The sequence below is a fragment of the Dromiciops gliroides genome, chromosome 1 (genome assembly GCF_019393635.1).
Source record: "Dromiciops gliroides isolate mDroGli1 chromosome 1, mDroGli1.pri, whole genome shotgun sequence".
Taxonomy (NCBI): Eukaryota; Metazoa; Chordata; class Mammalia; order Microbiotheria; family Microbiotheriidae; genus Dromiciops; species Dromiciops gliroides.
The window spans coordinates 1,414,769-1,440,846 of NC_057861.1; the positions used below are offsets into that span (position 1 = coordinate 1,414,769).

Below are 26,078 nucleotides of genomic sequence, written 5' to 3' on the forward strand. Positions count from 1 at the left end.
GATCCCCAGGGTCCCTTTCAGTTCTGGCCAAAAGGGGCCCGTTTTCATCTGCTTAGAATCATAAGCAGATTCCACAGACACCAAAGCCCTTAGGGAACCAGAGTTAGGGGCAATGATCCAGAAAATGTATTGGATTTCTTCTGTGCTTATCTTTATTTAATATTCAAGAAAGCAGGAAATTGACATTTCTCTGCATCCAATGTATCCTCTCAGACCCTCTCATCTCTTAGCTTCTGGGAATGATGCTTCAGGCTCTTTCCCTCTTCTCTCTTTTTTCCACCACTCCTCTATTCTCTCCGCCCCCCACCCTGCCCCTTTCCCTCCTTCTCTCTCTCTCTTCTCTCCTTCCCCCTTCCCCCATATCTCCCTCACCCCCTCCTCCCATTTCTCCCATTTCTCCTGCTCTTCCTGCCCCTTCCCCTGTTCCCACTCTCCCTCCACTTTCCACATTTCCCCCTCCTATGACTTCTCTTCTGCTACCCCCCCAACCCCAGCTCTGGTGTCTCCTCCAGCCCCTGCCCACCCTTCTTCCCCAGGTGGGCTTGCTTCATTGACAGCCCCTAGAAATCAGAATCACCCAACCCTTTTATCCTGGTTTCCATGATCCAATGAGGGTCAGAAGTGGAGGAGCCTGGGAATGGGCCCAGGAAATGGAGGACTCTGAAGCAGAGAGGTGGTGTCTTGGTCTCTGAGAGACCAGCAGGGTTTTCATGGGGCTTTGCCTTTTGTCTTTGCACTGAACTCTGAAGACTCAGGAAAACAGAGTGAGGCCAGTGACTTTGTGTCACTCTGTCTCACATCCAGTTCACTGTCAAGTGTGTAATGTCATTGGTCCTCTTTGAAAATGAATGACCAACAGCAATAGCTTGGACGCTCTCCCTCTTTTAATGTAGCCTGAGATCACGTTCCATTTTTGCACCTTTCCTGTAATGGTAAATTTTAGGATATTTCACAGTACCCCCAAACCATTCTCCAAGAGACTCTTATCTAACTGTGCCTGTCATATCTTCAACTGGTCTAGTCAAGTTCTTGAACCCATGTACAATATGTGTCCTTTATTCCATCAAAATTTCATTTCATTTGATTTAGCCCAGTATCCAAGCCAGGAAGACCATCCAAACTCAGCTCCACTGAATCCCAGCCATACTCAAGAGAATGCCCATCACAATGACAAGAAGCCATTCAGTCTGTGCCCTTCTTCTCTCTCCTAAACTTCCACAAATGGCTACTAGGTCAGTTCTCTAGAGCCCAATCTAACATGTTCAATCCATTCTCCATGTAATATTATTTATCCTGTGATGTTAACCACATTCCCAAGTTTTGCATCATCCAACTTTTAAATTTTTTTTTTACTTTTTTTTTAGAATTTTATTTTTCCAAAATTACATGTAAATACAAATTTTGACATCAATTATTTTTTTTTTGGTTTTTGGGTGAGGTAATTGGGGTTAAGTGACTTGCTGAGGGTCACACAGCTAATAAGTGTCAAGTGTCTGAGGCCGAATTTGAACTCAGGTCCTCCTGACTCCAGGGTCGGTGCTCTATCCACTGTGCCACCTAGCTGCTCCTTTGACATCAATTTTTAAAAAAAACTTTGCATTCCAAATTCTCTTCCTCCCTCACTGCCCTCCCCCCCAGAATACAAACAATTCAATATAAGCTATACATGAGCAGTCATGTAACACATTTCCACATTAGCAAGGTTGTGAAAGAAAACAGACAAAAACAAAACTTCAGATAAAGGAACTAACAAAAAAATTATGCTTCGATCTGTATTCAGACACCATCAGTTCTCTCTCTGTAGATGGACCTTCAGAGTTGTCTTGGGTCATTGAATTGTTGAAAATAACCAAGTCGTTCACAGCAGATCATCTTGCAGTATTGCTGTTATTTCGTATTCAGTACATTTCATGTTGCATCAGCTCATGCCGGTCTTTCCAAGTTTTTCTGATAACATCCTGCTCATCATTTTTTATAGCAAACTACATTTATATAGTACTTTAAAGAGATTTCCTTACAATAAACCCATGAGGTTGATTCTTAAAATAACAGTAATAAATAAAATTTATATAGCACCTTATACCTGACCAAGAATTTTCTTCACAGTAGCCCAGAAAAGTAAGTACCATACATATCATCATCAATCAAACCTTATCTTCATCAATTAGTCCTCATCATCAATCAGTTCTCATCATTAATCCTCCTCAATCAATTCTTACCTTCATCCGATCATTATCAATCCGTCCATTTCATGATTTTCCTGCATCACTCTCATTTTTTCCTCTACCTCTCTTTATCTTCAGAGCATCTCTATGGCCTGAGACCAATTCGTATTTTTCTTGTAAGTTTTGGATGTGGGAGCCCTGATGTTGCTCTCCTCTTCTGAGGGTGCACCTCGATCTTCCTTGTCACTAAAGAAACTTTCTATGGTCTGCATCTTTCTCTGTCTGCTCATCTTGCCCATCTTTTACTTGACTTTTAACTCCTTCTTAAAGTGGGGCCCTGCTTCCAGGCTGTGCAAGCTTCAGGGGGTCCCAGGTGGTACAGTTTAAGGAGAGGCACGTTCTGCACTCACCTGGTCTGGGCTCTGGTCTAAAAATAACCTCAGGCCTACTTGCTCTTCAACCGGAAAACAAAATTTTTGTTTCATTGGGTTGATAGCTATGATGAGCCTGCACCCCTCTCCCACCTGGGCCACAGCCGCTCACAGGTGCTCCCTGGTTCTCAGCTGGGGTAAAACAACTGAGTTCTGCCTCAGCAGCATCAGAGACCCCTTTAATCTCCCCCTGGCCGACCACTCAGACCTCTCGCCAGACCATGAGCTTAGTTCCCCATCCATAAGACTGTCTCTATGTTTTTGTGCAGACAGCATCCCCTTATGGGATATTCCCCTCCCCTTCAACCTCCTTTGCTTGGTTATTTTCCAGCATTAGAATGGAAGCTCCTTGAGGATAGGGCTTGTCTTTCTGTTTCCTTTCATCTGCGTCTCCAACACATAGTCCCCTACCTGTACATAGGAAGGGATGCCTGAAAGCAAAGGGCACCTAGGTTACCAGGTGGATCCAATGGTGGGCCCTGAGTCAGGGTGACTGCAGTTTAAGTCCAGCCTCAGACACTTGCCAGCTGTGTGATTCTGGGTAAGTCACTTAACCACTGCTGGCCTCACTTTCCTCATGTGTAAAATGGGGATCATGATAGCACCCACCTCCCCAGGCTTTTGTAACAATCAAATGAGATAATATTCATAGGGCTCTCAGCCTAGTGCCTGGCACATAGTAGGCACTTAATAAATGTTAGTTGTTATTATAATTTATTATTAAAATCCAGCCTTGGATACTTCCTAGAAACAGACAAGTCTATTTGCTCATGTGTAAAATGGGGATCATAATTGTACCCAGCTCGCAGGGGTGATGAGTCATTTTATTAATTATGACTAGTGAATAATTAATAAAATGGGGGTCATTTGGTCTTCTCTTGTAAGCCAAAGACAAGTTATGGAGACCTCTGGACACTGCTAAGCCCTTGGAAGAGGAGATCCCCTACAGGCTGCAATCCACTCTGATTGGTTAACAATTAATGAGAGAATAAATAGTTCAATGAGAGTTGGTTCCATCCTAATTAGGGCCTGGGAGAAGGAAACAGGACTTTGATTATGTCCCTCTTACTCCCAGCCTTGGTCAATCTAGAAAAAGGGATCTATCTGGCCTTTCCCCAAGCCTGTCAGAGTAGAACGCAATGGGTTGAAATTTACCTAGATCAGATTCTCTTTGTAAGGTTTCTACTAGGGTGGGGTAACAATTCCACCTAAATAAGATGGTCTAGTTGGGGTAAATTTTGGGGCAAGGTCAGTAATGTCCTTCAAAAACTGAATGTATAACCTGCAAGAAATTATTTCTGAATGAGGAAATAGAAAAAAATTTTAACTTGAATTAATAATTGGTCATAATATGAGAGAAATAATCATTACTCTCAGATCTAGGACCCTTGTCCCTCTGAGATCCCAGGCAGATTCCCCAGAGCCCAAGAGCCTTAGGTCACCCAAGGAGGGCCTCCGTGATTTGAGCAAATAGGACTCGGGCAAAGCAGCACTTTTCCCACAGAGAGGACATCCTTGGACTGCCTCATCCCCTTGCACTGATGGTGGGAATGATGTGAGTTCATGTCAGACTCCCAGGACCCCACCACCAGAGCTGTTACATGAGACCTGCAAGGCCCCAGACTGGAGACAAATCCTCAGCCTTCCAGGGACAGCTCAGTCCTGCTGGGCCTGGGCTCACTGTACCAGGCCTCACTCTTTTAGTCATCTTGCAGTCAAGGGGAGCAATGGTTAGAGGCTGTATGTGGAGTCAAAAAGGCCTGCTTTCCATTCCTGGCTCTGATGCTTACTAGCTCAGTGACCCTGGACAAGGATCCTAACCTGTCTGTGACTCAGTTTCCTTCTCTGTAATATGGAGATGATAATAGCACCTCCTTCACAGACGTCATATATAAGGAGGATTAAATGAGTTTCACCCAAGTCGAGTGGTTTGTGAGCCATGAAACTCTATGGAAAGACTAAATGCTGGCCACCCATCAGGGGTCTGCGCCCCCTCCACCCCTCAGCCTCATTGGGTCAGGAGCCAGATCATAAAGGATGGAGAATCAGGTGGGATGGGAGAGAGGGGAGGCGATGAGGGCAGGAGGCCTCTCCTAAGGGCCACCCCTCGAGCCCAACTTCTGCATGAAGTCTCTTCTGCTGCCTCCAACCCACACCTGGCAAGGCCCTCCCCTCCCCATCTTCCCCGGCTGGTCTGTATTTATACCTACATAGCTGGCTGTCTCCTGTCTCCTCTGACAGGAAGGGGTGGAGCCAAATCAAAGGCCTGAAGCCCAAGAAGGATGGGAGGGTGTACAGAGCCACAGCTAGAAGAGAACCCCTACCTTGCATACTCCCACAGACAGCCCAAAATACACCCAGAAAAGTGGCCTTCAGAGGAACAAGGCTGCTCCTTGTGCCACCACCAACTTTCCCTTGAACATTGAGTCTGCTTAGAAGAACCCAGAAGACAACAACACCCTGGTGGTCATGGGGGATGTCAAGGCCAAGAAGCATCTGAACAAGCAGGTCCCCAAAAGCTCTGTGGGCAAGGGCAACACAGAGATCTGGTGCAGTAGAGAGGAGAGAGCCCAGGCCCAGCTTCCCCGGGACGTTGGGTGTGGCCAAGACACTGAGGCCATCCGTACTACATCCAACTTCTCTCTTTGTACAGTGAAGCCTTTCAGTTTACAATAATAACCATGAAGCAGGATGAAAGCTGATTAAGAGCAGGGTTATCTCCCAAAGCAGAAGCAGCACAGGAGGGTGAAAGCAGGTGAAAGAAAGCTAGGCAAGAAATCCTATTTAGTTAAGTCATTCTTACAGGATGTACAGATTGAAGTGGAGGAGCACAGGGGGAAGAAAGTGGGACAAGATCTGTAAAAAGGACACTAACAAGGACAACGGAGCCCTCACACTTGGCCCATAACATCACAGGCCAAACTGCTGATGTCAGGAGCACATGTCACTCAGGGCAGGCCAGGTGTGGCTCATCCCAGTCAGTCAGCCAAATTCTAATAATCTTACCACCTTTCACAACATGACTAATATAGTAGTATGTTTTGCTTCATCGCATGTGTATAACCTGTATCAAATTGCTGGGTACTGTATCATCAGGCTAGGTAATCAAGCATAGTTTTTCACTGGTTTTACATAATCAGCATGCATTGTACCTGGTTGGCCCCTCCTTTAGTATAGTCATATCCTTGAGGGAAGAGAGAGGGTAGTGATCAACTTTAGAGACTGAATAGAGCCTTGCAAAGGACCTTACACATGGCGAGTTCCCAATGACTTTTCCCCTGATGAAAGGGGGCAGGTCACAGACCACAGAAGTGGGGAGAATGCCAAATATAAAAAGTTCACAGAGATGGCAGAGTAAGGGAAGGCCTCCTCCTGATGGTGCCACCCTCTGGAGCAGGCCCTCACCTTCTCCCCCTTTAGGAGTCTCTGCTGATTGGTCCCCTTGCTACAAGTCCCCCCCACTTTCCTCTACCCTCCATCCCCCTGTCATAGTGATCTTGCTAAAGCACAAGCCTGGCTACTCTGCAAACTCCAGTGGTTCCCTGTCTCCTCCAGGACCAAATGTAAAGTCCAGTGTTTGGCCACCACGGCCCATGATGACTGGCTGCCCCACCCCCACTTCCTGTTCTCCTTCCACCCTCCCCCATCCCCACTTCTTCTGCAGTCTGGTCAGTCGGCCTTCCCTGCTGTTCCTCACCCAAGACACTCCACTGGGGACTCTGGGAATTTCCCTGGTTATCTCCAGGACTCAAATGTTCTTCTCCCTCTCTACAGCCTCTTGACTTCCTGGGCTCCCTCAAAGCCCCCTATAATCTCCCTTCCCACAGGCAGCCTTTCCTGGCCCCCATTCATTCTAGTGCCTTCTATTGACTCTTTCCAGTTCTTCCTGGATATATCTTGCTTCTACATAGGCCTACATAGGCATTTGCACATTTGTCTCCCCCATTAGATTGAAAGCCCCTACAGGGAAGGGACACTTAGCTCAGTGCCTGGCTTGTAGTGGAACATTAAGGATTGTTCATTGACCAACTGACTGATGGCATTAGACATATGCAGTGAAAGAAAATCCCGTTGGGAGTCAAGGCTTCTTTGCTTCAGACACCAGAACATCCACATGCTCGTGCTAACATGAAGCCACAAGGTGGCGCTGTCTGATCACTTTAAGGGACTCAACTTGGCCAAACAGAGAATCCAAACCAAACAGTCTAAGTCCCCTGGGCAAAGCTTCTTGCTCACTGGCCTGTTTGAGATCATGGCAGGTGCTTCCTCCTTGGTTCATCCCGTCCGGCAAACTCCAAGACCCCCCCCCCCCCAGCTCCTCCTCTTTGTGACAACATCCACAGGCTGAGGGCTCAGATTCAAGTCCCTGGGAAGACTGAGGGACGTCCAGGAATGGGCAGTCGTTCTGCATGACGCCCTTGCTCCTCCCTGATGGGACCTGGGGAGAGGATATGAGAGCGGCTGGGAAGGCTCAGGAAGGGAGCTCTTGGGCACATGTCGAACCCTGCCTGGGCTGCTGACTTCCTCATGACCCTCACTGTATTCACAGGGAGCGCCCCTCATCGGGTCTCCCAGGAGCACCTTCCTCACTTGGCTTCCACAAGTCCCCTCTTTTATCACTAATGAGATTTTGTGTTTCCAGGTTCCTGGTCCCAGCCTTTGCTGACCCAGTTACCCACAGTATCCTCATCCCTGGGAACTACAGCCAAGCTCCCCTGGATCCTGAGCAGTGGTTAAAGTGGTTGGTGTATCCACTGGTACCAGCAGAGCCTTGGGAATGCTCTAAGGTTTCTGCTGAAGGTTTAATGTCTGACCAAATTGTAGGATGTGATTATGACGGACCGCTCTTGTGCTGTAAGAAATGGTGAGCAGGAGGCTCTCAGAAAAATCTGAAAGACTTACATGAGCTGATGCAAAGTGAAATGTACTGTGCACAAAGTCACAGCAGAATTGTAGATGATCAGCTGTGAAGGACTTGGCTATTCTCAGAGATACAATGATCCAAGACCAACTCTGAAGGACTTATGATGAAAAATGTTATCCGACTCTAGAGAAAGAACTGATGGTGTTTGAATACAGATTGAAGCATAATTCTTCAGTTTATTTTTCTTGAGTTTATCGTGTTTTCTTTCACAACCTGATTAATATGCAAATGTCTTATGTGATTCCACATGAATAACTTATATCAAATTGCTTGATTTCTTCAGTATGTGGAGGGAAGAGAATTTGGAGCACAAAGTTTTAAAAATGGATCTTAAAATTGTTTTTACATGTAATTGGGGAAAATAAAATTCTAAATGAACAAAAAAAAAGAATATGAGAATGCATATGTCTCAAATGCTAGTCATTGGAAAGGGGAATTTTATGATAAACCTATTAGACTAAGAAACCTTTGAAGCCCCCTTTTAAAATCTCTGACACTGTAATGCTGTGATCCTGTCCAAAGAATGAGTAGATAAATAGGAGAGGGGATTTATGTGCATTGTAGCTGCTCAAAAGAAATGTAAGACGCACAAATTCAGAGTCATTTCCAGCCCAAATGTTAATGTGGACTATTTGTGCAAGACTTTTGGTAGATCCCCCTCCCATTGTATTCAGTTGATCAGCCACAGTGAGACAAATTATAAGTTGACCGCAACATTGTGCTGTCGTTTTTGGTCCCTCTCTGAGAATGGACAGCAACCAACCAACCAACATAATATAACAGAACTTCAAAATAGATTAGATTTAGTCCTGAGTATGCAGCTTACATAATGCCTAGTAGAGAGAAGTGAGGAGGGGGCATCAGGGCTATAAGCCTTATGGGCTATCAGGAAAACTGCCATCACTGAAGGTTTTTATTTACTTATTTATATTTATTTTATTTTGGGGCTTTCCTCACTTTATTTTTTTCCTTAAAAGCATTTTATTATTTTCCAGCCACATGCAGAGATAGTTCACAACACCTGCTTCTACAAGTTTCAACCCTTTCTTCCTCTCTCCCCTCCTTCCCCTATCCCCAGGACAGCAAGGAATCCCATATAGGCTATACATGTACAATCACATCAAACACACCCCTGCAACAGCCATGCTGTGCAAGAAGAATCAGAGCAAAAAGGAAAAACCTCAAAAAAGAAAAAAATAGATATAGTATGGTTCAATCTCCATCCAGATTCCATAGTTCCTTTTTTTTCTGGATGTGGAGAGCATTTTCCATCATGAGTCCTTTGGAACTATCTTGGACCATTGTATTGCTGAGAAGAGTCACAGTTGATGAATACACAATGTTGTTGGTACTTCATACAATGTTCTCCTGGTTCTGTTCCTTCCAGGTTTCTCTGAATTTTGTTTTGTTTTTTTGTGGGGCAATGAGGACTAAGTAACTTGCCCAGGGTCACAGAGCTAGAAAGTGTCAAGTGTCTGAGGCCAGATTTGAACTCAGGAACTCCTGAATCCAGGGCCGGTGCTCTATCCATTGTGCCACCTAGCTGTCCCCCTGCTCATTATTTCTTACAGAACAATAGTATTCCATTGCATTCATATACCACAACTTGTTCAGCCATTCCCCAATTGAAGGGCATCCCCTCAATTTCCAATTCCTTGCCACCACATAAAGAGCAGCTATAAATATTTTTGTACATGTGGGTCCTTTTCCCTTTTTTATGATCTCTTTGGGAAAACAACTTAGTAGTGGTATTGATGGGTCAAAGTATATGCATAGCTTTATAGAATTTTGGGCATAGTTTCAAATTGCTCTCCAGAATGGTTGGATCAGTTCACAGCCCCACCAACAATGCCTTAGTGTTCCAATTTTCCCACAGCTTCTCCAATGTTTATTCTTTTCCTTTTTTGTCATATTAGCCAATCTGATAGGTGTCAGGTGGTACCTCAGAGTTGTTTTAATTTGCATTTCTCTAATCAATGGTGATTTGGAGCCTTTTTTTATATGACAACAGAGAGCTTTGATTTCTTCATCAGAAAACTGCCTCTTCATATCCTTTGACCATTTCTCAATTGGGGAATGACTTGGATTCTTATAAATTTATTTAGTTCCTGATATATTTAAGAAATGAGGCCTCTGTGAGAAATACTGGCTATAAAAATTGTTTCCCAGCTTTCTGCCTCCCTTCTAATTTTGGATACATTGCTTCTCTTTATACAAAAACTTTTTAATTTAATGTAATCAATATTATCCATTTTGCATTTCATAATATTCTCTATCTCTTGTTTAGACAAAAACTGTTCTCCTTTCGATAAATCTGAGAGGTAAACTATTCCTTCCTCTCCTAATTTACCTATTGTTTCAGCTTTTATGTCTAAATCATGTACCCATTTTGACCTTATTTTAATATAAAGTGTAAGATGTTGGTCTATGCCTAGTTTCTATCATACCATCTTCCAGTTTTTCCAGCAGTTTCTGTCAAATATTGAGTTCCTATCCCAGAGACTAGAGTCCTTGGGTTTATCAAACAGTAGATGACTAAAGTCATTTACTACTGGGTCTCCTGTGCCTAACCTATTCCATTGATCCACCAGTCTATTTCTTAGCCAGTACCAGACAGTTTTGATGACTGCTGCTTCAGATCTGGGACAGCTAGCCCACCTTCCTGTGTATTTTTTTTTCATTAGTTCCCTAGATATTCTTGAACTTTTGTTTTTCCAGATGAATTTTGTTATCATTTTTTCTAGCTCTATAAAATAATTTTTAGGTAGTCTGATTGGCATGGCACTGAATAAGTAAATTAATTTAGGTAGAATTGTCATTTTTATTATATTAGCTTGGCCTATCCATGAGCAATTGATATTTTTCCAATTATTTAGATCTGATTTTAATGTGGGATAGAATTTGGGTCAAATTGATCATGAGTCACCCCAAAAGAATTACAAGACTCAGTGACTCAGTTTCCCAAATTTTATTACAATACTGTGGGTTACCACAGGGAGAGAACCAGAATAATGGAAAGGTATCTTTCCAATAAGGAAAGGAAAGACAGTAATATTTATAGTATGGATAAATTGATTATCAGTCTCATTATGATAATCTCTACCTTGGAGAGGTACAAGGGAGGGCCTGTCCTTCTCATTATAATATTCTCCACCTTGGGGAGGTACAGGGGAGGGCCTGTCCTTCTCATTATAATATTCTCCACCTTGGAGAGGTACAGGGGAGGGCTTATCCTAATCTGGAGTTCCCAGGGTCCTAAACCAACCCCTGAGGCAGGCACCTTTTTCAGTGGAAGTGTGTTTTGGGGGTTTATGTGTCATAAGGTGAATCTGGGGACAAATTTGGCCTTTTCTGCATGTGTCTCTTTCTGGTTCCCATGACTAGTTTCACATTTTTTTATTAGAATTTCTACAGCCTTGTCTTGTGTCTCATTGTTATCTGACCTGACCCTTTACAGTCATGTTATGGGTACTGATTTCTGTGGGTAAGAGAATCCTGACTGTAATGATTGGAATGACACTACCTGCTAGAGAACTACTGTAGGAAAGCTCTGTCATGAGGAGAAGGCACCAAAGGGCAAGCCATGTGGCTTTTCTTTGGTGTCAGGAAGTGACGTTTGCTTGTGGCAGGAAGAGGGGGCGAGGTATCCACCAGAGGCCTAGCACAATTATTAGATGTCTATGTACCACGAGATGTGGTATTGTAACCTTTCCATAACATTTTCAGGTGTCATCATGGACACATAACTAAATTTGGCCTTGATCCATACATATGTGGTAAAAAGTATTAGTAATGTCATAATTGTCTCAATTTTGTATTTGTATTGCATATGGATATGAGTATCCTCCAAAGGGGGGACTCCAATATGCTGTATATATATCAAGTTTAACTTTGTTTTGTATATTTTGAAGAACTTTCATTATTTACTTTGAATATTTTTGGACAATGCTATGCTAAAGATTAATGAAAATCCAGCAGTTTCAGAGACAACCAGAACCCAGAGGACATGCCAAGAATCATCTGAGAAAAGATTTTCAAAGACTTTAAATGAACAGTTTTGTTTTCTTGATTTTTATTCCCTTCTGTTGTTATGTACACCATCTGTAACATGTATTCTCTGCAGAGGCCCTCCTTCTGCAGGCCAGTGTCAAAGCACCAGTTCATGAGGGACTGCCCCTCTGGACAAAATTTCCCCTTTCTCCCTTTTGCATATTGTTATCAACATATTGTTTGTTAGCATTGGGTATTATATTCTGTTATTTTTGACTGTTTCATCTGTAAAAAAAATAATTTAACTAATCCTAATTTTAAAAAATTTGTAAGTGTGGACTATATGGAAAATTATGATTATATGAAAAATTAAAACTTTAGAAAAATCATAATTGGGCCATAAGTCCTGCCACAATCACCATTCAAATGTAAAAATATTTTAACTTACTGGAGCCTAATTTGGCTGGGGGAGGGCCTAATCTAACTGGATAACTAATCTCTGGACTTCTGACTGGCTGGGTATCTGACTACTATTAATTTCCAAAGCCAATCTGTTAGGGCCTTTTAAAAATTTCTCCACACTTGCTCTGCTCCCAAGTTGGTAAGCAAAAGATTAAGAAAAGGGTAAAGAAATGCAAATTATACAACCTGTCTGCTTTTAATATAATAAGGGCCATTGCAGCTTCTTGCCTTAGGGTATGCTCCAGCTTTCTCTAACTTTCAATCTTTCTCTCCTTCACTCCAGCTTCCCTGCTCTTTCACTGCTCAGCTGCTTTCTTCTAACTCCAAGCCCCTTTCACTTTGTTGACCCCCCTTACCATCTAACTTTCTTCTCTGTACTGCCACACTGAACCCCTGTGTTTCTCTCTCACTGACCTCTCCTTGTGTTCTCCTAGTGCTCCGGCGTCCTCCAGCATCCTTGCTCTTAGCTTTTTCTCCATCTCCATCAGCCCCTCTCTACATAGCCTCAGTCTCCTTAGCATCCTTGTAGCAGCCTCCTTTCTGTCCCTTCCTCCCTTACTGTCTTCTTAATCTTCCGGTCTGTCCCAACCTCCATACGTCTGCCCCCTTATATATATGTTCCTTCTCTTCCCTCAAACCTCAGGCCCTGTGTGCCCCGGCACAGCCAAGTTAATGTGCCAGCCACGCTAGCTCTGTGGCAGGTGCTCGAGGGGCCTGTGCCCCCTGCTGTGTGCCTGGGACCTCCACATGAGCTGCGCTAAAGGCCAGACTGCACGAGCCCAGGATCTCTGGGGTAGATCCCCCCAGGGTGGAGGGAGCTGGGGCTTTTGGCTTTTTCCCCCAGCCATCTGACTTCACATCATGAAAAGCCCATGGGGCTTTTTGGCTCAGCTGAAGTGGAGGGGGAGGGGCACCAGCCCCTCTTACACAGAAAAAAAAAAAAAAACCCTGAGAGCCCAAGGCTCCTCAATCTCAGCCCAAAAGCAGGGTCCCCAAATCAAAATTAATTCCCACACATCAAGGAAACACCCCGCATTTCATGAAGAAACAAAGGGGGGACTGTAACAATTGGAATGACAGAACCTGCTGGAGAGCTACTGTAGGAAAGCTCCACCATGAGGAGAAGGCGCCTGAGGGCAAGCCATATGGCTTTTCTTTAGTGTCAGGAAGTGACGTTGGCTTGTGGGAGGAAGAGGGGGCAAGGCTGGTGCTCTCACTCTCTTTTGCCAGGACTCTCGGGGAAAGCAGAGCAGGAGAACTGTAGCTCCCCAAGAGAGATAGATGAATCTAGGCCTTTCTCTCTCTCTTCACCAAATTCTTATTCTCCTTAATGAATGCTCAAAAGTCTAAACTCTTGCTAAAGCTTATAATTTATTGGCAACCACTCATTAGATATTTTAGACAGACTAGGTAGTATTTTATCCCTCTTACATGACTTGTAAGTTATCCATTAACTGGGGTCTAACTCCCTTTTGGAGCTAATATCTGAATTGAAGCTTGGGTCTGAGGTTTTCCTATGAACCCCTTTTTCACCTCCTACATCAATTTGATTTGTGTGTAAAGTGTTTTGTAATTATGTTCATAGAGTTCTTGGGTTTGTCTTGACAAGTAGACTTCCAAGTATTTAACCAAGAGATATTATCTGTAAAAGACCTCTCCTGTTTCATATTCTCTTATCATGTTGTTTGCTTTCAAGATTTGAACTGTCAGTTTGATTTGTATCATAAAAATGGAATTAAGAGCACCCTTTTGGGGCAGCTAGGTGGCACAGTGGATAAAGCACTGACCCTGGAGTCAGGAGGACCTGAGTTCAAATCTGACCTCAGACACTTGACATTTACTAGCTGTGTGACCCTGGGCAAGTCACTTAACCCCAACTGATTCACACACACACACACACACACACACACACACACACACACAGAGCACCCTATTGCAAACCAGGAATCAGGGAATTAATCAATTCTTACCTGGCTCATGCAAGGGCTGTACAACCCCTCTTTCAACTGTTTAACTTCACTCCTTCCTAAAATCTTGGTGGACCTCCTGAAAAGGGTTCCCATGCAATTCATGGAATGGGACTGCTAATCAGAATTAAAAATGGGTAATTGAATTTATAACTGTGGTTCACTCTGTGTCTGGTTTTGAGTTGTGTTTTTTTTGTTTTATTTTTGTATGGGAGAGGGGTTATGAAACAGTTATCGGTATTTGGTGACAGTGCACAGCTCTGAATTGTAGGCAAGGCAACAAGCATTTCTTCATCACTTCCTGTTGTAGGGGCCAAAATTTAATATATGGAACATTAATTGGGTGACTCGCTGTAATATTGGGGTCCCAGAAATAATTAGGGACCTTTAGGTTCAAAGTCCCCTCCCCTCTGAACAGCCCTTTTAGATATTTCTCCCAGGCCAATAAGAAAGGAGCCTTATTGCTTCTTTTCCACAAAAGGATCAGATTTTATTACTTGGGAATTAATTAAACAACAAAGGTGAAATTAATAAAAATCAAAGATAAAGAAACAGTGGAAAAGAAATACAGATAAATTCTCTTAACTCTAAACTAAGTCTCTGCAATCCCCAGATCACTTCCAATTAAGCTAATTCAAAGGAATGCAGGGGTTTTAAAACTCACCACACCTAGAAAGTCTGCTAGCTTTCTCCCATCACCAGGAAACCGAGAAAAATGAGTCACCTAAAACTCCAATAATTTTTACCACACTGTGCATCAGACACTGTGCTAAGGGTTGGGGATTCCAATGCAAACAAACAGAAAGACAGTCCCTGACCTCATGGAGCTTACAATCTAATAGGGGAAGACAGCAGATGAAAAGGGATTTTAAGGGATGGGGAGAGAAGGCTGAGGCACAGGTCGGGGGTGGGGCGCACAGTGGGGCAGCCTGAAGGTCTAAGGCTCAGCTGGAGGGGAATGAAGCCTGGTTGTCCCCAGAGCAGGTCCTGGGGAAGTCATCAGTGGGGGTGGGGCTGGCATGGTGGAGGGATGTTCCAGCATGAGAAGGCCCCAGGGCATAGAGAAGGGGCAGGATGAGAAAGCAGCTTCCTTAGAGTGACAAGAGTCCAGGAGCATCAGACCCAGAGCCTGGGGAGGAAGGAATCTGACCCCCAGAATCCCAGACTCTCAGGTAAGGATGACCCCAGGGGCCAGGAGGGCCCAGCCCTGCCCCCAGGCCCCAGGAGCACACAGGCTTAGCCAAGTATCCCATGAAGCCCCTCCTGCAGGTCTCCAGAGCAGGGGTAGATTTACATGAGGGGCTCCTCCTCCCTGAAGGGCCTGGGCTGCTCTTAAGAGAGGCCTGGGGGAGCCCAGCCCCAGCTTGGAGACTCAGGACATAGAGCTGTGGGGGAGCCTTCACCATGGCCTGGATCCCTCTGCTGTTCCCACTCCTCACTCTCTATACAGGTGAGGGCACCTTCCCTGGGCTCAGACCCCACAGGGTCTCAGGCCAAGCCCAGTCCTGCCCTGGGCTCATCCTGCAGCTGCTTCAGGGGCCAGCATCTCCCTGGGGGAGAGAGGCCCCTGCCTCTGCCCAAGCTCTCCTGTCCTTCCCTTGCAGGTTCTGGGGCCTCCTATGTGCTGACCCAGCCACCTTCACTGTCTAAGACTCTGGGAGAGACGGCCTCCATCACCTGTGCTAGGAGCCAGCCTATTAAGAGGTAAAAGAGCTCCCAGGTCCTCCTTGCCAACATTTTCATTAAGGAGCTGGCCCATTCATCCTCAAATGTATAAAAAAGCCTTTGGTACTTCTCCAACATTGAGTCCCAGAAATTTTTAAATGGGGTTTCTCACAATTTATTTCTCACAGTGGAGTTGTAAACTGATTAAACCATTCTATAGAGTAATTTTGAACTGACCAAAGGGCTATAAAATCATGCATACTCTTGGACCTAGTAATACCACTACTAGGCTGGTATCCAAAAAAAATTACCAAAAAAGAGTTAAAGGACTTATATGTGCAAAAAATATTTCTGGCAGTGCTTTTCTGGTTGCAAAGATTTCAAAATTGAGGGGATACCCATTGACTGGGGAAGGTATAAACAAATTGTGGTATTTGCTTATGATGGAACATTATTATGTTGTAAGAAATTGTTAGAAATGGGTAAACTGAGGCAGCACTTCTATTCTAGTGCAAAGCAGGAAGGACAATTTTATTACCATCTTGCAAGAAAGGGCCTACACTTCCAAGGAAGTTGTGCTAAGCACACTTGTCACAGTGGACCCTTATATTCTGTTCCTAATGCAAGGATTCCCTCCTCCATTTTACCATTGGCTGGCTATTCTGAATGCACATTCTTTGTGACACTCCTGCTTCATATTAACTCCGAAACATGTAACTGCACCCTGATCATAGGATACATGTCAAGTTATAATGTTAAATCTCCAGCCAGGGGTGTGTTAGATACTATGTGTGAGGCTTATTAAGCAAGCACATTGCAATTTGGGGTTAACTGGGGGATACAGGGGGACTGGTTTGGGTTAGAATCCCAATTTCCCTGATTCTGAGGAGAAATCTCCCTTGTGGCCCATTTCCTTATAATGTTAGTGAGATTTTTCCCATCACTTAGATACAAGTAATTTAACAGCAGAACTAATCAGTTTATAGACAGTTATAGACTACAAATAGTGATTTAAAATATTTAGATATTCTTTAGTAGCTTAAGCAATACATTGACCACACCCAAAGTCTAAGGGAGGCCAGCCCAAACTTGGGACAGAAATAAGGCTACCACACATATAGTTATACATGCTGCAGTTCCAGGGAATATGAATCCATGTCTCTGAAGTCATCAAAACTGAGTTGTTTTCTTTGTTCTGCCACTTACACACTTACAAAGTAACCAAAATTATGTTTCAATCTGTAAGCAGACACCATTAAATCTTATTATGTTGAGGGGTGGCATTTTTCATAATAAATCCTTCAGAGATCTCTTATATCACTGTATTGCTGATAACAGCTAAGTCGTGCTCAGCTGATGATCTTACAATATTGCTGTTACTTTGTACACCATACATTTCATTTATATCAACTCCTGTAAGTTTTCCAGGGTTTTCTGAAAGCATTTTGCTCATCATTTCCTATAGCACAATAGTATTCCATCGTAATCACATCCCACAATTTGCTCAGCCATTCCCCAATGGATGGGCATCTCCTCAATTTTGAATTGAACTTTTTGGTTTTTATCTCTTTTTGGATACCAACCCAAGCTTCCAAACCACCAAGGGGGTTTATGCAGCTCTTTTCATAGATACTTCTAGGGACCTATAAGGTTTCAGTTCTTTCAAGATGGCATGATCTAAGGAGACGTGTGTTTACTCCTCTCCTGGTCTGTGCTCTGGTCTACTAGAGACCACAAGCCAGCTTTTCTTCCCTAGAACTGCAGTGAGGATTCCTCTCTTCTGTGGTTGCAAGCCCTGGTGTGTTAATGCTTCTCCCTGCTCTGGTACTGCCACCAAGGATGGGGACCTGGATCCAACTGGGAGCAAAGCAACAGAGTCCTGCCTCAGAGCTTGCAAAGAGACCCTTGTAATCTTCTCCTGGACAGTTGTTCATCCCCTTACTTTCTGTTTCCTGGGAGTTCCAGAAGCAGTTACTGCCTCTCCTGATTCAGTGGCTCACAAGGCCTGCTCCTCATTTGCTGGGGTTGGGTCTGCGCTGTCATAATTGCCCTGGACTGCACTCTACTCTCACCTGGGGGCAACATACATTTCCTGCTAACCTTTTATTTTGTCTTTGGCTGGAAAATTATTTGACCCCATCCTTTTGTTGGTTCTGCTTCTCCAGGAATTGTCAGTTGGCGTTATTTTAAAGTATTTGGAGGAGGCTTGGGGAGGGCTCAGGAGAGTCACTGCCTTTCATCCACTATCTTGGCTCCACCTTCTCTGAGCACTTGCTTGAAGGATAAAAATCACTTTTTATCAAAAAGACCAGAGTTGTAGCCTGCAAGGGCTGATGAGAAAAAGCTACCTTTGATTTTTTTTAAGGGGCAGGTGAAGTGTAATTTAAATTCATCTAAAACAGAACTAAATAGACACCAAAGGAATTTGTTTTTTCTGTACTTGAAGAAAGAAAGAAAAAAGGAGAAGCCAGCACCAGAAAAGGCAGATAAGTAATGGTCTTGAGTACATTTGAATGGGAGATACTTATAAGGAGCTTGACAAAATCCTAAACTGAGAGATGAGGCTAGGAAGAGACTGGAAAATATTACAGGAAAACAACCCTCTATTTTGGCTGGGATAGAGATGGGACCTGATTATTTTAGTCTGGTGAACTTTTTAAACTTGATTTTTATATCTAAAACCTGTGCTGGTGAGAGGACTTTCAAATGCCTATTGTCCTCCTTGTTTTAAGGGAAGGGAGATTCAGAGAAAGAAACAACTGTATAGGAGCTAAGGGAAGAACAACCAGCCAAACCTCCCAACCATCTAGGACTTTGATTCCTCTGTAAGTAGAATTTAGAATGCCTCATTTAATAAAGATTTTCATTTAAAATTCTTAGTTTCAAATTCTATCCCTCCCTTCCTCTCTAGCTGCTCCTCTCTCTGAGGTGGTAAGGAGTAAAATATAGGTTATACAAATACAATTATGTAAAACACGTCCATATTAGTAATTTTGTATAAGAAGAGTCAAATAAAAGGGAAAAAATGAAAGAAAATGAAAATCACAGGCTTCAGTCTGTATTCAGTCAATATCAGCTCTTGCTCTGGAGGTGGATAATATGCTACATCATTAGTCCTTTGAGATTGCCTTCGATCATTGTATTACTGAAAATAGGTAATTAATTAACATTGGAGTGATCACCTAAGGGTAGAATGTCTCTTATTGGGGATGGGTTGGGAGAAGTCAGGTGAGGGTCAGTTGTTCTGATTTCTGGAGTTATCTCTGTCCTCATGGTACCACTCAGGCAGCAGATATTTTTAATAGGATTATCTTCCTGAGGAGTGGGGGAGACTGGAATGAAGGCTGGTAGTCCTGATTTCTGGAGTTATTTCAGTCCCTGAGGAGTGCCACTTATCTCCCTTGCTTCTTTAGGTGCGTTTAGCTTCTCAAGGAGAAAGTTCTCTGAGTTCCTCCAGAAAACTTCTGAGGTACCCAAGGCCCATAACAATAAGCATCCCTTTGCTTAATCACTTTTAAAGAATCTTTGGGTCTTTGCATCATTAGATGAAAGCACAAGATGGATAAAGAAGATAGCTTGAGATTGGTTGAATAGAGTAAGATATAACCTGTGGAAATATGTGCACCACACCAAAGTTCCAGGAGTTCAATCCCTTAAGTTGTTATTGAATCCTGTGGTGAAGGAGTCCTAATGGGAATGAACAGTAGGTGTGGGGAATGAAAGTGTACACATAGCTCAGTCTCCCAATTCTCCATGATTTAAGGGATGACTCTGAGAACTTCAAACATTCTAAAATCTGGAGTTGCCAGATATTACTCGGTGCATTTATAACAGCATCCAGTAAAGTAAGTAGTGACATCTACAAAACAGCAATAGTCAGTGTCCTGAGGGGATCCAGCCTGTGAATGTGAGTGGCATTTGACAATGCAGCCAGAAGGATGCCACTCATTTGAGTTCAAACATCAACAAACCCAATAAATATGGCTCGGCCAAGTCAATGTGGGCTATTCTTCAGACCTGTTGTTCCCAGAGCAGGAAGTGTAAGGCTGTGCTTTAGAAGACATCTTGCCTCTAGAATCCCATTTATTCTTGATCTCTTCCTGGGTGTTTCTGTCAGGCTTCAGGAGGATCACATAACATTTGGGAACAAAAATGCAGCCCAGCAGGCCAGCACTGGAGGCCAAGATGGAGAAGACCTCCACCACCACCATGGCCTTCCCTTTGGTGCTCTGGTATGTGGGCAGAAAAGAGGCCCAGACACTGCAAAACACCAGCATGCTGAAAGTGATGAACTTGGCTTCATTGAAGGAGTCAGGCAGGTTCCTGGCCAGGAAAGCTACAATAAAGCTTGCCAGGGCCAGAAAGCCCATGTAGCCTAGGACACAGTAAAAGGCAAAGACAGAGCCCTCGTTACACCTCAGGATGATGTGGCCAAATTCTGACTGTGTGTCTGCCTCTGGAAAGGGAGGATAGGTTCCCAGCCAGATGCCACAGAACATCACTTGGATCCCTGAGCAGATGAGAACAACATAGTTGGACACTCGAGGATATATCAGCTTCCAGATCCTATCTCCTGGCCTTGTGACTCTGAAAGCCAGAACCACAATGATGGTTTTGGCCAAAATGGAGGAAACTGCCACTGTGAACACAACTGCAAATACTGTTTGTTGGAGGAGACAGGTGACAGTGGTAGGATGGCCCATGAAGAGCAAGGAGCAGAGGAAACAGAAGGTAAGGGAGATAAGGAGGGAATAGCTAAGGGGCCGGTTATTGGCTTTGACAATGGGAGTGTCTTGGAACTTCACAAAGACCCACAGGACTAGAGCTGTCAGTAAGGAGAAGGAAACAGCCACAGAGACCAAAGTCATCCCCAGAGGTTCTTTCATGGTTAGGAAGCTCACAACCTTGGGGATGCAGCCATCTCTCCACTTATTTGGATATTCATCTTCTGGGCACTTCATACACTGCTCTGCATCTGTAGGAGACAAACAAGGCTCAGGGTTTAGACTCAAAGAATTATGCCCATGCCCAGACATAGCAAATAATCATGAGAGCTGCAACAACTGCTTCTGCCTCCACAGGACACAAAATACTCTTTCCTCTTTGCTGAGAGACAGTGTCAGTGGTATGTTATACCCCTTACCTTGTCATTCCCTTCCCTTTCTTTGTTTTGCAAAGATACAAAAGACCAGATCTTCTCTTATTCCATTGGGACAGTCAGCAGGGGGACCTGTACCCTGGCCATATTCCTCTTTCCTAATAAATGTCTTTCTATTTTACAAGATTCATGACAAGCTTCTAATTCTTTGGATGAGCTAGCCCCCTGAACCAGGTCACAAGTCTCCCCAAACTTCATCATTAACCTGATTTCTTGACTTGCACATGATTGGATCTCAGTGAGACCATATCTGAACAATGCCATCAGCCTCACCCTCTTGCAGTAGCAGCCTGGTGGGCCTGGGTCCAGTTAGGGATGCTCTGGCCCTGAGGAGGACATTGACCATGGAGAAATATGGTTGATCAGCTCGCTGTGGTCAATTAGAGTTTATTCTTTCCTTGGAGAAGCAACGAAGTTAATTAACCAGAGAGTGGTTGGTCAAACACATCATAAAACAGCCGCCCAGAAAGCTGGGCTCCCTGAATTTACAGCATGAGCTTAGTTGGGAGCCAGTCATGTTTGCTATGTGATTAGGACCAGGTAGTGACAATAATCTCAAGTTAGAAATGGGGAATGTTTATTATTCATATATCCAAGTAGCTAACATCATCACTTTCAACCCCCACCCCCTTCCTGCCTCTATGAAATTGTCATCTTCTCTTGTTCAGGGAGTTGAGGTTCCTCTTCTTCCTCCGGCCATACCTCTATGGCTGTCTAAGGAACAAGCCTTAAACCTGTACCTCCCTGGGTGTGGAAGCCTAGACTTCTTCTCGCAGCCATGCCTCTGGGGGCCAAAGAAGAAAACCTTTTACTTAAAGTTTGATTGGATTCTCTGGGTGAGTAATTCTTTGAAAGAGGAATGTTTTTGAGAACCAATCTAGTGGTAACCCTCTCTTCCGGAGCAATTGGAGTCCAGCAGCAATACCATGGCCTCCCTCCCTGGTATGTGAACAGGAAAGCAATTTGTTCCAATGGCTTTTGCTGATTCATCCTGGAACAAAGATTTCACCTTAAATTACACTCTGAATATCACTCTACACCCTTGGCCCTCAGACAGCCTCATTTCAATCTCCACCTTTGATTTACTACCTAACTGAAAGGGGTTTTTCTGGTATTACCTCCACAGTCAGACTTTAGACTCAACCCCCCATGGAATCCAGCATCCACCAACCTTACAACTGGACAACTTTGATTCTGCCCTAGTACACTATTTATATCTGTATCTTTATCTTTGACTTTATATCTATAACTATATGTCTATCTATCTCACTATCGCTATCTCTATCCCTATATACACTCCGGACACCAACCCTTGTATCTGGGACAAGACTAATGACTTTGGTTCATCCAAGAAATGAAACAGCAGGGTTTTTTTTCCCTATTGACTAATCTTCTCCTCCTGCAGTGGCATCAAAGTCACCATGCCATAAATAGCTATTTCAGGATATTCAACTGGTTTTCTTTGGTCTCATATAATCTTTCATTCAGACAATAATATTCCTGAGAGTTGTGGGTAACACCTCAAGAATAACCTGTTGGTTACTTTTTACATCAGTGACTCTGATAAGAGTATTGCCTACATAAACTCACTCATCTGACTAGAAATCTCCCCTTCTGGACATGGGGAGCAGTCAAAGCAGCAGGCAGCCTTCCCCTCCAAAGGGGTCTTTCTGAATCCAGGAGTACAACTATCACTGCAGACCCCAGAGGGAACCTAAAACAGTAAGAGGAGAGTAGAATAAACATCTTTAACAGAGAACTACTGAGGTTTTCTGTAGAAAAAGGAAAATTATTTTCTATGTAACCCATACTTCTACAGCTACTCCCATTGAGAGTGATTGTGTAGATAGAATTCTAAACTTGGAGTCAGGAAGACCTCAATTCAAAACCAGAATCACATATTTTTTATTTGGCCCTGGACAAATTACTTAATCTCTGTCTGCCTCAGTATAATGTGAGATTTAAAATTGGATATTAGATCATAAATCTCCCCACTTTAACCTTTCTCTTAATTTATCTCCCAGACTAGTAAATGGAAGAAGCTTCTGGTTTTCTAGTTAGAGCTTTTATTGTGTGGTAGTTACCAGGTGATGTTGATTAGAGGGATAGGAAAGTAGAAATACAAACAAATAGTCTTAAGTCTAAACTTAGTCTATATTCCATATAAAACTCACCAAAAGCCCAAGGCCACCTTTGGGGAGAGAGAGATGAAGTCAAGTGCATGCTGCTAAAGGCGAGCCAGGCCACATCCAACTCCAGTCAGCGTCTGTCTGTGTGTCGCACCAGTCATTGGACCAGGAGAGCAGGCAAGAGAGATTCCACTTCCATTCCTTCCTTGCCTTTTAAGCTCGCACCCCGGAAGTGGAGTGCTTAGCAGGCAGACTGGCGTGCGTAGCTCATGCTATTGGTCTCCTCCCCAAAAGGGTGGTCCTTAAAAAAACTGGCATCTCTCCATTATCGCTAACCGACTGTTAAAACTTTTTACCACAATAATAAGTATTAAAATAAGAATAGTAGTAGTATTTACCTGAAAGGATTTCGGGGAGAGGAAAATGAGACATTTATAAACCAGATGACACACATTAGGTCCTCAATAAATGCTTCTGCCCTTTATCCTTCCTTTTATAAATCCTCAAGAGAGAAGAGAATCCTAACAAAAGTGGAAGTTTAACCATTATTTTCAAGAAGCTCTCAATTGCCATGTCTTGGGGGGACAGCTTCTAATTTAAGCTGACCACTCATTAGATTTTTAGACATCACAGTTAGAATTTTAGGCTTAACACTGCCTAAGAGATTTCAACATAGTTAAAACATTTATATCTGTAAGAATGTTAATTTCCCTAGTAATTAATAACACAACCAATGACATTGATGTACACTTAAGTTTGTGGTGGTATAAGGTGTTCATGTGTGTGTGTGTGTGTGTGTGTGTGTGTGCGTGTGTGTGTGTGTGTGTGTGTGTGTGTGTGTGTGTGTGTGTGTGTGAGAGAGAGAGAGAGAGAGGGAGGGAGGGAGAGAACATTTTGGAGGAATACTTATCTCTTGGATGGAATATCAGAGTTAATTTTTCATGAAATAATTCATTTATTTATATTCATTTAGAAAATGTCATAACATATCACTGGATTGCCTTAAACCTGGGATGAGAATGAATAGGGTAATGTATAATCTATCAGGCTGACAAGTAGAAGTTTGCAGAATTGCACACTATTACATGTAAGAGTCATAATCCCTGAAACCTGGATAACTACAAGGGTTATGAGATTTATACCTGATTCAAATGCAAATGTATTCAAATATTCACTAATTGAAATGTCTAGGCAGTAACCCCCACTTACCACCAGATGTGCTATTTTTTTTTACCAGCTTTTAAATTCTGGGGATTTCAGTTTTTCAAATGGTAAGCTAACTGTTTTAGCCCTCTCCTGAGAAATTCTATAATTATGAATATACTATTGATTGTAATCACCCAAGGCGTTATGAGAAAATAATGGATTTTGGGCCTCCCAGATGCCCCCACTTGAGGACCAAATCCAGAGAGCCTTTCCTGGACTTTTAAGACTGGCCCAGAGTCAGTCAAGTTGGACTTCAGGCTGTGAATACAGACAATGGAAGTTACCTCATTCAAACCCATACCTACCTGAAGGCTTTTTCCCCTCAGAGGGTTCTGTAGTCTGACATCAGCACACACTGTACTGAACCACTCTCAAATCCACCAGACCAATAGATTTGAATGATGCTAGCAAATTAGCTTTGAGCAATGTGTAAGGGCAGGCAAGCTCTCCTCCAACCCTCAGGAAGCTTACAGAGGGACTCCCATGCTGGCCCTGGGACAAGGAAGGAGAGCCATGCAGTCCATTTCTCTCTCGCCTCCTTCCAAGCTAGGCTTTCCTAACTTTCTGAGCCATGCATGTGCTCTCTTTACTAATAATTAATACACTTTAATAAATGCTTAATGGCCCCAAATTCATGCATTAGCTTCTAATTTCTAAGTAACAAATATATGATAAACCCCAGCTAGGTTCCCTAAACTTGGGACAATTTTAGGGCAATGATATATAATTTTAATCTCCAAAGTGTTAGACTAAAAGCTATTGAAAGATTAAAAAATACATCTAACCTATTTCCATCCAGTCTGGAAGGCCCTTAGAGTTGAAGGAGCAGAAGAGTGAAGGGATAGCTCCACAATGAATATAAGTTAATATAAACATCCTCCAAAAAACAGTCCATTCTCTAACAATCAAAAATTCAGGCAATTTGAAGAAATATAAAATTCAAACCATTTTTCCTCTCCATAGGAACATGTTCTGAAGGGCTCAATACCATGCCTTTCCCTGAATTAATCTCAAAGGATATTTTATTCTCATTCATCTAGTTGTAAGATGGTGAAAAGAATACTGAATTAAAGCATCTTGGGAAAGCAGCTACCTTTCAGTTTCCTGGTGAATCAAATCAAGAGAATAGACTAGATGGTAGTTTAGTTCCCTACCTGCAGGGCAGTGGAATGAAGTCAGGACTTGCATGAACTCTGCAAAATCTCTGTCCAAACAATTTAAAAATAACACCTCAAAATGAATTTTCAGGGGGCAAAGCCAAGAAAAGGATGGATAAAACAGTACTCAAGCCTAAGACAACTCAGACTATTGGCAGAAAGTCTCTGTAAATCATGAAGGAAGGGAGTATATAGTCCAAAGTGTGTTTGCTGGGCAAGCCTGCAGTAAGGATCCAATCTGAGGCAAAAGCCAGCATTGTAGTCCAGAGCCCACCCCCTCTCCTCACAAATCCCCCCCACCCCCCCACCCCCCCACCCCCACTGCCAATAACCAAACAGTGAGTCCTTGGTGGCATCTGAAACTGTGCCAGCCACTTACTGAACTCTCAAGACACAGATAGTAAGGAAGTAAGATAAATTGTCTCCATATAAATGTAGTTTACTACAAAAAATGATGATAAGGATGCTATCAGAAAAATCTGGAAAGACCTACATGAGCTGATACAATATGAAATGTACTATATACAAAATAAAAACAATACTGTAAGATGATCTGCTGTGAATGATGTTTATTTTCACCAATGCAATGATCCAAGACAACTCTGAAGATCCTATGAAAAATCCAGTCCATCTACTGTGAAAGAAATAATGTCTGAATACAGATTGAAGCATAATTTTTTTGCTTGTTTGTTAGTTCCTTTATCTGAAGTTTTGTTTTTGACTCTTTTCTTTCACAGCCTGGCTAATGTTGAAATGTTTTGCATGACTGCTCATGTATAGCTTATATAAAATTGTTTGAGTTCTTCATGGGGGAGGGAGGGAGG

General features: G+C 43.1%; 2 protein-coding genes across 3 annotated transcripts in view; one reads left to right on the top strand and one right to left on the bottom strand.

Moving 5' to 3' along the window:
• The window catches only part of LOC122733853 (immunoglobulin lambda-1 light chain-like), a 773,472-nt gene that overhangs the window by 408,991 nt on the left and 338,403 nt on the right, over nucleotides 1-26,078 (top strand). The gene's annotated exons all lie outside the window — the stretch shown is intronic.
• Nucleotides 19,609-26,078, bottom strand: part of LOC122736538 (vomeronasal type-2 receptor 26-like) — a 37,475-nt gene continuing 31,005 nt past the window's right edge. The window contains exons 5-7 of the mRNA XM_043978840.1: nucleotides 24,454-24,467; nucleotides 22,353-22,476; nucleotides 19,609-20,579 (exon numbers count right to left, since the gene is read on the bottom strand). Of these exons, the coding sequence (XP_043834775.1) occupies nucleotides 19,609-20,579; nucleotides 22,353-22,476; nucleotides 24,454-24,467 (1,109 nt within the window). The remainder of the gene's footprint in view (nucleotides 20,580-22,352; nucleotides 22,477-24,453; nucleotides 24,468-26,078) is intronic.